The 12,592-nt window shown below is 40.4% G+C and overlaps 1 protein-coding gene across 3 annotated transcripts in view; it reads right to left on the bottom strand.

Moving 5' to 3' along the window:
• The window catches only part of cadm3 (cell adhesion molecule 3), a 97,863-nt gene that overhangs the window by 49,489 nt on the left and 35,782 nt on the right, over nt 1–12,592 (bottom strand). For all 3 annotated transcript variants that reach the window (XM_063461912.1, XM_063461910.1, XM_063461911.1), the window contains exon 3: nt 11,409–11,558. In XM_063461912.1, coding sequence (XP_063317982.1) covers nt 11,409–11,558 — 150 coding nt within the window. The remainder of the gene's footprint in view (nt 1–11,408; nt 11,559–12,592) is intronic.

A 12,592-nucleotide genomic window follows, 5' to 3' on the forward strand; every position in this document is an offset into this window, starting at 1 on the left:
TCAAGAGAGCCTTCCAAGACACCAGGAAAACTCTGACTGATGTGATGTGGATCAATAGTTTTTCAGAAAATGTCAAAAAAACATCTCATGCGCTGCATTTGGAGTACTGCCTCGCGCTGTGTTGTGAGCACTCATTGTCAGTTTGTCTCCATCTGTGAGAGGCTGAGTGGGGAGCTCATGCAATCAATTTCAATAATTCTGTGCTCGTTTCACTTAAGATTGCTTAACACTGTAAACTTTAAAAGTGCTTAGTGTGCATTTATAATGAAATGATGTACAAGTTACAGTCATTTTCGCCACAGTTAAAGTCTTCCTACTACACACCCTCCCACAAGGCACAAGCCCTTCCTGTCCACCATGGTTTGTAAATCGCCAGAGAGCCATTACCTTGTTAAATTGCACCGAGGCAGATGATAGCTGTCTGATGTCTGCTCATATGCTTTTATGGAAAGGAAGGAAGGAAGCCACATCACAAATAAATAAATTTATAGATGGACTGAGAGCGTATACACAACTTTCTGGTAAGGAAATGTGCCTGCAAAATCTTAAACTGAGTATTTATGCCGCAGGCCTCTTTTTATTATTCTACGCTGTAAAGCATATGAGGGCTAACTACGCTGCAAACATGGTGCCATAAAGCTGAATGGAATAAAGACATCTTAAAATATCATAGCCATTCTCTCTATTTTAAAAATAGAGCAAATAGTAAGTGTGCGATGCGGTGGAGACGCGGCTGGAAAGACCTGACCTAGTTCCACATACGTGTTAGGCTACGCAGTTTTAACACTTTTGTCAATCATACAACACAGTTTAGTATGACTCAACTGTTTTTTCCCCTTACAGAGTTTATTTTTTAATCGCAACCAACCAACCAACCAAACAAACTATCCCTATTAATCCTTCTTTCTGTTACGACCCGGCCCGAGGCCGCAACATAAAAAAAGGAGACGAATAGCAGAGTGTAGGTAGGAAGAGGTTTTATCTTATAATGGATAGGAGGTTGGCTGAAATGGCTGGTGACACCAAGACAAACGCAAGTGAGCTCCCTGAGAAGCTTGCCTCAGGTATGCTTTTATCCACACCTGACTAGGTGTGGCCAATTAGCACCAGCTGAAAACATTGAGGAGATTAGGGGATGCAGAGGGACGTAACACCTCCTCCCTCAAAAGGGTTCCTCTAGGACCCCTAAACAAATTAAAAGCCCCTCTGAAGCCTTGATCCCTCAAAAAGCATACACTTGAGTACTTTAATACCAGGTCTCCTAACACAACTAAATACTGACATTTCATTAGTTAGCATCTTTAAGCATGGATGCCCCGTCATGAGGATCTGAAGTTGCCACACTGAACACACACAAAGTAACATGTGACCAACACAACGGAGTACAACAGTCAAACCCAAAATGATTACCTGACCTGCTACAACACAAAACCAAAAGTAGCAGCAAATAATCCCAACTAAGTGATCTGTTGTCTCCACCACACAAACAGTCACATACAAGTGGCCCTATACCACAACAAGTTACTTTAATCCAAAAAGTTCAGTAAAGCAAGCACACTAGTGACCAACCACAAATGGAGAGCTATGGCCACACAATGATCACATCAAGGGCGGCTCAGCACCCCTCAGTGTTATTGCCATCACCTGGCCAACAACACTCACAAGTGATCCAACAAAATAGCCATATTCCCCGCAACACTAAAGGTCACAACATAAAACACTCACCTCACAAGGATCTCTTTAGCATCCATCAACACTGACATATTAGATGCACACACAGTACACATTATGCCAACTTAAAAACAACCTACCCGCCTCAGCTACAAGACCATGTCTTAACCTCCTGCCAAGTTTGGTGCCACTAATTCACTTTGAGCAACTCGCAGCCTAAAACGCTAAAAAAAAAAACCAATAAAACTTTACCTGTCTAGTCTTCAGTGGCGTACCGGGCTCGAGGCACCTTTAAACGCAAACTCAAGGGTAGGCAGCAGACCAGGGGTACAGTCTCCCACCAAACCCTGAAGCGTACCCCCACCCAGGATAACCACCAAACACAAAAAACTAAAACAACAAAGCAAAACAACAAACAAGTGCTTCGATGGAAGGGCAGCACAGCCACCCAGCTGAAACACACTTACTAAAGGGAGTCTGCCCAATTACAGTGAACACCATCACTCACCCACTTAAAAGCAATACAAAAAACTGATATTCAGTCTCCACTAAAATGTCCAAACAATCCCGGACGAGCCCCCACTTATGTTACGACCCGGCTCGAGGCCGCAACATAAAAAAAGGAGACGAATAGCAGAGTGTAGGTAGGAAGAGGTTTTATCTTATAATGGATAGGAGGTTGGCTGAAATGGCTGGTGACACCAAGACAAACGCAAGTGAGCTCCCTGAGAAGCTTGCCTCAGGTATGCTTTTATCCACACCTGACTAGGTGTGGCCAATTAGCACCAGCTGAAAACATTGAGGAGATTAGGGGATGCAGAGGGACGTTTCATAGGCTAAAGGTTAATCATTGGGTAGCACGTAAATATAAAGTGTCGAATTTGTTCTGTTGTCATATAATCCTTTCAAGATGGAGGGAACCAATCTTCATATTTTTGGAGACGTCACGGAATATGCATTTCAGAGTTTGTGCTTAATGTTTGAAATCGTTCTGAGATGCTTTTTAATTTTACTTCTGTGGGAATGTACAGCTCAGCTCTGTCCTACTGCTATATAGTCTGAAGCACAATGTGTATAACACTGTTTTTTTGTTACAAGAGAAACTCTTTGGCAAATGTAGAAATGCATTAAGATCATTTCACATTTTAAGCTTGTGCTTAATATAACTGTCTAGCTAGTTAAACGCTAATTGGCGCATAACATAATTGAATTTCTCTCATAAAAATACAACTTATGGTGAAACAAAGTGGAAAAGTGCCTCAAGTGAAATGTAGAAGCAGCACATTCTCGTTTCAGTTTTTCTCTGCTTCACAGTATAGACAATGAAAATTGTTGCTTTTGGACTGCAGTTTAAATAAAGCAATGAATAAAAAGATGTTTATGTGATTAAATCCGTGTCATGATAATTCAATGAAATCCCACAAGAACTGAACGAAAAGAAATAAATTAAAAGTCAATCTAAAAAAAAGTGAATGGCAAGATGAGCTCAAAGGCAGAGCGTTCAATCACATTATGCAAGAGTGATGTTTGATTACGCTCTTGCCTGCTTTTAATGATAGGGTTTTCTTCATGTGGGCACTTTCTTCTGTTTCGCTGGATCATTTCTGCAGTTTCAGTTCCAACACTGATTGATTAATACAGCACTACATTCCCACTGGACTATGGCTTTTGGAGAGAGAGGTCAATGGGTCAGCAGTGCAACAAGTTATAATGCTTAATGCCTTTTCCTTCAAGCAACTTCTTCCATAGCTTGGAACTGGATATCATATCACATTTTATTTTATTAGCAGTAATGTTAGGGTCCTTCTAACCTAAGACAAATAAGGAAGAAGAGTCTGTTCTTATATTATGACTGCTAGTTACAAAACTTAGGGGGAAATGCAAAATAAAATTGACTCCTTTATATTGCATTTCCTATCTATTAAACTGTCTATCCTATTGCATTGGGGCAACTGAGACATAGACTTGTCACACCTGCTCCTGTTAGGTGTTTGCATCAGAAGTAAAACTGGAAAAAAAAATGAACCAAAACCACAAAACTGAGCCGACAAACCGGAGAAAGTCACCGCAGGAGAGAAGTCTGTATCAGGGGAAACAAGGAGGCAATATTATAATCAAACTCTCACTCTAGTATAATTTTATTGAAAGTTCTGCCTCTGAGCTCATTTTTATTCACTTTAAAATAATTTATTTTTTTCTGAATTTGGGGGAATTTTGCTCATTTACCGCAACATTTATTTAATCCCAAGGATGTCACAGTGTACTGTGGGAAAGCGATGCCAGGTCCCCCAGAGGTTAGGGTTTCACAATGAACAATAAAGTATGAAAAATTATTATCAGGATGCTCACAGGTTTGTCTCTTTTCTGACTGAATACACAAAGTCACTCAGCCTCATCTTGCCTTCCGGTGGCATTGCTAACTATACTGTAACAAGCTCACCCCACAGCTGGGAGTTCAGACAACCAAACAACTATGTCAAGCACGCTAAAACAAAGTTTCACAACTATTTTTTTTTTAACTTAGTGACTCTATCTAAAGCTACTGTAAGAAATGACTAAGAGACCTTTCACAGATGTACTGAAACAATTCTACTTAAGGGTTGTTTTTGATAAAATAACGAACTGAAAGTTCTCAGACAGAAGCAACTTTCTGTGAATATTTAACTCCCTCATGTCCATCATTTGGTCTCAGTATCTCTGCCCCCCCCTCCTTTCCCCTGGCTTGTCTCCTGACAGTTCAGCATTAATGTATGAACCCATCTGTTTTCATGCCTTCCTAGCTGTCTAATCTCTTCTATTAGCAGCAAAAGGTCTTTTTTTCACTCATCCATCCATCCATTCACTCCCACATGTTCCCTCCAGGGTGTATGTGAGTCCTTAAAAGGGTCTTAAAATAAATGATCTCAAATTAAGGCCTTAAATGTATCAAAATATCCTGTGTTGGCTACAGTTATCAGATCATTTATTTATGCCATGCAGTGACAGGCTCCTTTGCACTAAATGTTCACGCTTGGATTAATGCAGGACAGGATTAGCTGTAAAAAGCATTTTTTTGTAATTGTATCTGCTTTAATAAACACAACTGGGCTTTATGTCCCTCAACAATTAATTTCCTGTTTTGCTTCATCTTTATCTGGGCTGTTATAGCTGCAGAACTCTCATTAGCTCTGCTCCACTGGAACCAGACTGGTTTCCTCAGTTTTGTTCTTTTACTCTATTTTTTAAAGTGTTCTCTTTCACTTCCATGAAGCTTTAAAAAGGATTTGTATTTCTTTTTTTTTTAAATGTGCCCCTTTTCTCTGTTCCCTTCTCTGTGTCACTGCCTCTCTGTATCACCTCTCATCTGTGAAAGCAGGGTCAAATTTAACTGATATCAATGGTTTTGGCTAAGTGATTAATGATAAAAGTCAGCTTGAGCTTTCAATCTACCATGGAGAATTGGATTGAATTGATGTGACCCTGTGATAATGCCAGCAACGTCAACATTTCATATATCACAGCATGGGCTTAGATGTTTCATTTTTCATATTACTTGTGAATAAAAATGTATTTATAAATTGAATCCAAGGTCTCTTTCCAAGTTACTTTCCCTGTATCATTTTGACAAACCCAATTCTGCTCTCTCTATAGTGTCACATCTACCACTCTGTCCTCATACCCTCCATTCGTTTTTTCATCACATCTCTCTTTATCTCCTCCCCTCCTGTTCTTCTCCTTACTTTAATGATGGTAAAACTGTCATGTATGCATCAACGGCAAGGTTTTCATTTTAATAGGGATACCTGTTTAAAGAAAAACAAGCATCCGTCATTCCATCTTTGATTATTCCTTTTTCTCCTTTGCCATCTCAGATTTTGTCACAGAACAGTTTCGTCAGTTCCACAGTCTGCTGTGTGGTGGCCATCTCTGTAAGGAGTTGTCACTCATCATTTGCTTCGTCCTTTCTTGTGCTTCTTCTTTTATCGCTCACCATGCTTTTCGTTCATCCCTCACTCCCTCCCGCTACAAAGCCTGCTGCATGCTGTGCTATGTTGAAACATGATGGTGAGAAGTTCTGATTCCTCTCATTCCCCGTTCTCATCTCCTTTTCTTTTCCTCCCCTCTGATTCTTTTTTCAATCGTATCTCTAATTTTTTTCCGCTTTTTTATTCCTGTTCTGATATGCCCTTCTTTTTTCTCCTCACTCTCATCCATCTATGTCTTGCTGTCTCAGTTCTGAAGTGCACTGCCTGCGCTTTACTGTCTGGGCCAACCGCGTAGATGACTTGCTGCCTCATTTCTATCTATCATGTCCAAACTGGACAACTGAGGAATTTTTAGTCACTCTTTTCCCGCTCTCATACTGCACTTTTTTAGAGCCAAGCATCCTTTCATTTAACCTTTTTAATCCGACTTTGACTTTTTTCTTTCTTGGCTCGAATATTACAGTGAACTACCAAGAAAATTTGGGAGGGGAATGGTAATGTGTGGAGGGCGTTAACTGAAAGAGGAAGAACATTTTCACAAATTACTGTTATAATTAAACACTGAAAGCTTTTGACACTTTTTTGAAATATATATGGTGCTGTACAAAAGTGTTGAGCAAGGCTTTCTTGTCATTTTGGAGGAATGGGACTAGGAATGAGTGTTATCAGAGGGCAGCTCAGGTTAGTGGCTGTCAAGGAGTCGTTCATAAGGAAGAGAAGCAGGGAGAAAATGCTGCGGTATGCTCAGTTACACAAAAACTGGCCTGAAAATGATTTCTATTATTCTATTATTCAGTGATGAATCCAAATTTGAAATTTCTGGTTTGAATCATACTATGGAAGAGGGCAGATGCTCAGTGTTTTTATTTTCCACTATACTACATCACTGTTTCACTTAAATCTCATAAGCTTTGTTTCCAGCTGTTTTCAGTAAAAGCTTTACTGCTACCTGCTTAAAACTAATGACAGAAAACGGCAGGTGATACCACATAAAACAGTGCAAGCATTTATCCTAAGCAAACTAAAATGGCGTTATAAGAAATTCAAATTACTAGACTTAGGAGGTGAAATCATTTCAACAACTACCGAAAAAAAAGAAAAAGTCTCCTCTCATTTGAATTCTTGCAATCTGTCCTTCAAGGCCATTTCCTTGTGCATCTTGGACATGCTTTTCTGCTTTTCAATGCTTCCATCACGGTAATAGCATCTGCTTAAAGTCAAAATGCTCTCTCATCTTCTTTCTCTTTCCTCTTAGACAACCGTTGTCTTCTGTTTACTATCCAGTCTCCCTTCAGCCTCGTCATTATCGTCATTATCTGTAATCTTACTCTGTCAATACCTCCGTAGCTTTATCTTTTTATATCTTTACTGTAAAAAAAGACAAGAACCTGACGTTACCTTCCTTCTTCCCCCATCTGCTTCACTTTAAAGAAAAGACACGGTCGAAGATTTCTCAACTCCCGTCACACCTTCCACCCCTCCAGCACCACCATTCACCCAGATCTGGTTCTTAACTCGGCTTTTTAACCCACTACAATGGGTTGCTTCTCCCTTCACCACCACCTCCTTCTCCAATACTCGTCTCAATTCCCTCCCAAGTAGGGGTTCGATCTGTAAGTGTTGTATCATTGCAGAGAAGAGCCTCACTTTCTGTCTTCAATCTCTACACTGTGGTTGAAGCTCCGTCTGGAGTAAAGACTCGCTGCTCTCTCAATTTGCCCTTCCCCACCTCTGTTCCCCATTCTCTCGCGCCTCTCTCTGTTTTCCAAATTGTTTGTTTCAAAAAGTCTGGCTCTTTGCAGTGAAAACTTCTCAGCCTGTAGCCATCTCTACTCTCGCAATTCTCAACTCCATCTCTCAATTACTTGACTTCCACTGTTAAGCTTGTATTACTGCATATGGGAGGCTTTCTATCTCTCTCGTCTGGCTCGTTTGTAATTCCCCAACTATCCTATCACTCCTTCCTTCCATCTGTACCACTCTCTCCTTTTTTCACTCCCAAGTGCCAAGCCTGCTCTGTGATGCTGGACTACAGAAAATGGACAAACTACAAGAAAGTTTCAGAGAATTTTTTTTAAAATGTATTTGTCTTTAACCACCACTTTGGCAGTATTTTTTGTCATAATGTCAAATAAAGAAAAAGCAATTTTTTTCTCACAATCATAGCCTATTAATGTCGCTCAAACTAGCTGCTGGGCATGCTTCTTTTCACTCCTCATGATGTTTTGAGCCATGGGTTTGAGCCAGCACAGTCAACAGGCATGATTAGAGCCAAAACTCCATATTTAATGTCAGTCCTTATTTACAGTGTCATTTTTTAACCCCACCAGCAGCACCTCTTTTTTTTCCCTTTTCAAATGCGAGGTCTGTTGTGTGATTTTTTTTTTTTTGACCACTGTATCATTGAGTGGGAAGTCTCTCTTTTCAAAATGTCAATAAAAGCCAGCCTGGCACAAAAGCTAGTTAGCCCATCAAGTTGCACAAAATGGGTTATTAAAAAACTGCGACAGATTTTCTTAAAAACAGTTTGAATTTTTCGCTAAGATGCACTTTAGCCCCCCAGAAGTTTGTTTATGTCGTCAGTTTTCATTTGTTGCACTTACTGAGCGCTTTTGGCACCGTGCAATATTACAATAATATGTTGCTTGCCATCTCGGTCTCCTAATGTCGTTGAGGCTTTCTTCTCTCGAACAAAGCATTTGACCCTGTTTATATGAAGTAATTATGGTGCCTCATTCAACAACATTGCAGCAGGAGACATCTTTATTGCACACCCGTCCTCCAAAAATTCCATTCAAACAGAATTAATATTCTTCAGAAAATATATTGGAAGCATATACCTTTAAAAAAAATCAAAATAGACTCTATTTACATCTAGTTATGATACTTCATGCATCCTTGATACATGAGATAGTGTGCAATATGCAAATGCATCCAAGACATATTCAAGAGGGAGTGAAATCCTATTGTTTAATTCACTTTTAGGGGTCATTTTAGTGAAGCATTTTAGCAAGCTGCTGAAAAATCATAAGTGCAGCCATCTGTCCAAGGCATATCCATAATTTTTACGCCTTCCAAGTGTTACTATAGCTGGGGTGTTTTTGTTTACACATGCTAGGTTGTGACTTTGCCTGCAGTTGTCTTTTCTCAAATGTACAGCAGCCAGTCAGTTTCACAGGCATCCTCACTCTCTCTCCATCCGTTTGCTTTAGGTGAGGGAACTGCCTGAGTAGAGCGAGCCGGAGGCAGGACACATGACGCCCACTCATTTGCTGTGAATTCACCAGAGAATTAACTGTGCTATTCTCACATGAGCACAATCAGACATCACATTGTACTACAGAGTGGGAAGGTTAAAGACCGTTTAATGTCTGTTCTCACGTACATCTCTGATGGGTAATACAGAGAAAAGTGCAGACCTGAACTTCTTGACATCACTCTGTGTTAGAAAGCACCATTAAAGTAGCCTTTACATGGGTTCCCTTGCAATAACACACATCACAGCTAAAGTGAAAATAGCCATTGTTTTTCCAAGTTTTTTGATCCTTTAACAGTTCAGGGGCTTAATGATCTGTGTGTGCGTGCGTGTGCGTGAGACAACTTGTGTATGTGTGTCTTCGTCTTTAAGCATTTACTTTGCTTGAGGGACAGAATGAGTAGCGCGAGGAAAAGCTGGAGCCACGATGACTACTCAAGCTCAAAACTAGTAATCTAAGCCTTGGAGCAACGTGGCGGATGACACTACTTCACCATTTATATCCTTATAGTTCACAAATACAATTCATTTGTGACACTAGCAGTTTGTGAGCAGTTGTTAGCTGTTAATTCTATTTGCTTGTCTGCTATAGCGACAATCAGGAAGTGCACAAATTCTTCTTTTTGCCTTTTCTCAATTATACCTACTTGTGACACAAACAGGGGAGCACTGAGCTTTTAAAACCCATCCATTCATTTTCTTATCTCCTTATCCAGGTTTGGATAAGAAGCTAAGGATCCTCCTGTGGGGAGCTGGAGCCTATCCCAGCTGTCATTGGGTGAAAGGCAGGGTACAGCCAGGACACGAGCTTTAAAATGCTTCACCAAACTGTGACTTTTGTTTTAGGGTTGTGGTCTCACACTAAAACAAAATTTATCTCACAGTTGTGTAAGCCCTGTGCATTCCATCAGTCCTATTTCCCATAACAAATCACGAAATAGGAATGGACTGGGGTGAGAACCGGCCTCAAATAGTGTCCTGGATGTCTTGCGGGAGTGGTTAATATAAGAAAGAAGAAAAAGAATACACATACATATATATATATATATATATATATATATATATATATTTTTTTTTTTTTTTTTTTTTTTTTTCCCTTTTCGTATTTTCCACCTGCACCAGGAAGCACTTGCGCCAAGTCATTAAAAATGGATTGTCTTGTGTGAAGTTTTATCTAAGGTGTTATTTCATCTGACCCAGAAGTGACTCGATCTCAGTTTTACAGCCTTCTTTCTAACAATGATATTAAAAAATGGAAAACTGATACAGGATGTTGAAAGTTCACATGTTTTTTTGTTTTGTTTTGTTTTTTTCAGATTGTACCTGTACTTCCAAACTTTTAAAGACAGGGAAAATTTTATGTGTTTTTGTTTTTTATATGTTATTATGCAATGGGTCTTTACTGGGCCAACATAGATATATATATGTGTGGCTGATGTACTAACATCAATTTGACACCCATGATCCCCAAATAGTGTCCACTGGGGTAAGTCCAGGTGTCCAACATATGTTATTATCACAATATATTATTGCCAACCCCGTATCACAGCAAAACGTGTAATAGACATGCCGGTCCACCGTGTCCATTCCACACTTTGCTTCTTCTAAGTGTGAAATGGACACGCATGTAGAAGTTGCAGTAAGCTGGAGTACCAGCAGAGGGAGATGTTTTATTTTAAGCCAAAAAGAATACAAGTGTTTAAACAGACATTTTTAGCACATTTACATGTATATACGTATTAACCACCTAGCTTAATGATTTCTGGTGATTAAGGACCCTGAAACCTACTTCATACCTTCCTTGGTTACTAGCGACTTTTTGGCTTTAAATATATTATCTCCCCTTGCTGTTACGGCAACTTCTGCATGCCAAACAGCGTGTCTATTGCACGCTTTGCCATGATATCAGGTTTGAATTGCACAAAAAGCTATGGATAAACTAATAGGTTGTTTAGTACTTTTTACATACTAATTTTCTCTAAATAACCATCAGTGCAAAAAATCTGCTGCCTAATGGGAGGGAAAAAAAACGCTAAATGTCTTTTGGCTTCGACAGCTGGACAGGGGATGTTAACAGCCCTCAGCCTGAAAGTCATCTGTCAGGAAAAGCTGGCTAAAGCTAACACGGTGCAAGCTAAAGAGGCACTTAGAAACTAAACATCCTTCTGAGAGAATCTTGGCTTTTTTAAAAAGAGCACTGGATCTAAACCAGAGGCAGCAAGACTTTTATATGAAAGTATCTGAAATTCAGGTGTCAGGCTGAGTCCAGATGCTGTAAGTGAGGTGGCAAAAATCAAACCAAATAAGAACTGGTGACTATTTTGTGTCACATTTTGAGGATTAAGGTGCGCACTGAAATTTTGGTTTGCCCTTTGGTGTGACTTGAGCACAAGTGGTTTGAAAAGCACTGATCCAAAACACATTTGGCAAAGTAAATTAGCAGAATTTGTACATATTCTGTAATTAGCTCCTAATGATACTTCTCCATAGTTTCTCCATCCCTGACTTCCTCTCACCTCTCTTCTCTCCAAAGTACAGGGTCTGCTGTGCAGTGTTGGACCACTGCAGTGAGGAATTGTCGCTCTCTGCCACCCGGCAGGTCAATGTCACCGTACCCCCCACGGGCACCGTCTCATCGGAGGTCATTGGCTGCAAGGGGTCGTCTTCTAGGTAACAGGAGAGAGGGAAGAAAAAAAATCATGAGACTGAGTGATAGAAATGCATCACAAGTCAGTGAGATGCAGTGCTCATATGAAAACACAGGCAAAAATAGTAGCACACACAAACACACAAATCAGATAAACCCACAAAATGCATTACCCGCCTCGATCTCACTCTTTCTCTCTATCTCCCCCCGCCCATCTCTTTCTCTGCTTGTCAGATTATCTATATATCTCTATCTGTCTTTCTGGAAGCTCAGACACAATACGCACACACACACCGACACACAGACAAGCTGTCAGAGGGACAAAAAAGTAGACAAATGGCTATCTACTTGTATGTCTGCGAGGCCAGTGTAAGAGCAATGAGTCAGTTGCAGCCCTGGCATCCAGGGACCATGCGACCTAAGGGACCAGCAAAGATGAAGCGACTACGGCAGACAGTGGCTCTCGACGGGTCAAAGCAACAACAAGAGCGCTGTCTCATACCTCTAATGGCATTCTAACTCTCCTTTGTCAATATCTGTGTCAGTTTTAACTCCATGCATATGCATCGGCTGGTCCAGAGGAAGCTCAAACAGGACAGGCATTATGGAAATGAGTAGGTCAGAGGAAAAGGAGAATGAGAATATAAATGACCCGACATAATGAAGGGATTCTAAAGGCTGTAGCTGAAACTGGAACACCGCAAAAATCACTGAAGAGTGAACTGTCTGGGTGTATAACAGTATTCAAATTGGCTCAAATTATGGTATTTAACAGCGCTCCCTTGATAACGGGTGATGGTGCAGGCTAATTCTCCTCTGCATTCAATGAGGGTGACAAATTGTGAATCAGAACCAGAGATCTATACTAAAATATGGAGTCCCTCGTTACGGTAAGTAAAGCCTAACATGGTCACTGCTGTTTCGTTTGTTTGCCACGTGAAGTTCCACATATCTCGGCCTCGTGTGCACCCTTCGCGCCCTCTCCTTTCCTACTATCTTCCAAATATGCCGGTGCTCACTCATTCTAATCTCAACCAAAAGGAAAATATGACA

This window comes from Pelmatolapia mariae, linkage group LG18, assembly GCF_036321145.2.
Source record: "Pelmatolapia mariae isolate MD_Pm_ZW linkage group LG18, Pm_UMD_F_2, whole genome shotgun sequence".
Lineage (NCBI taxonomy): Eukaryota > Metazoa > Chordata > Actinopteri > Cichliformes > Cichlidae > Pelmatolapia > Pelmatolapia mariae.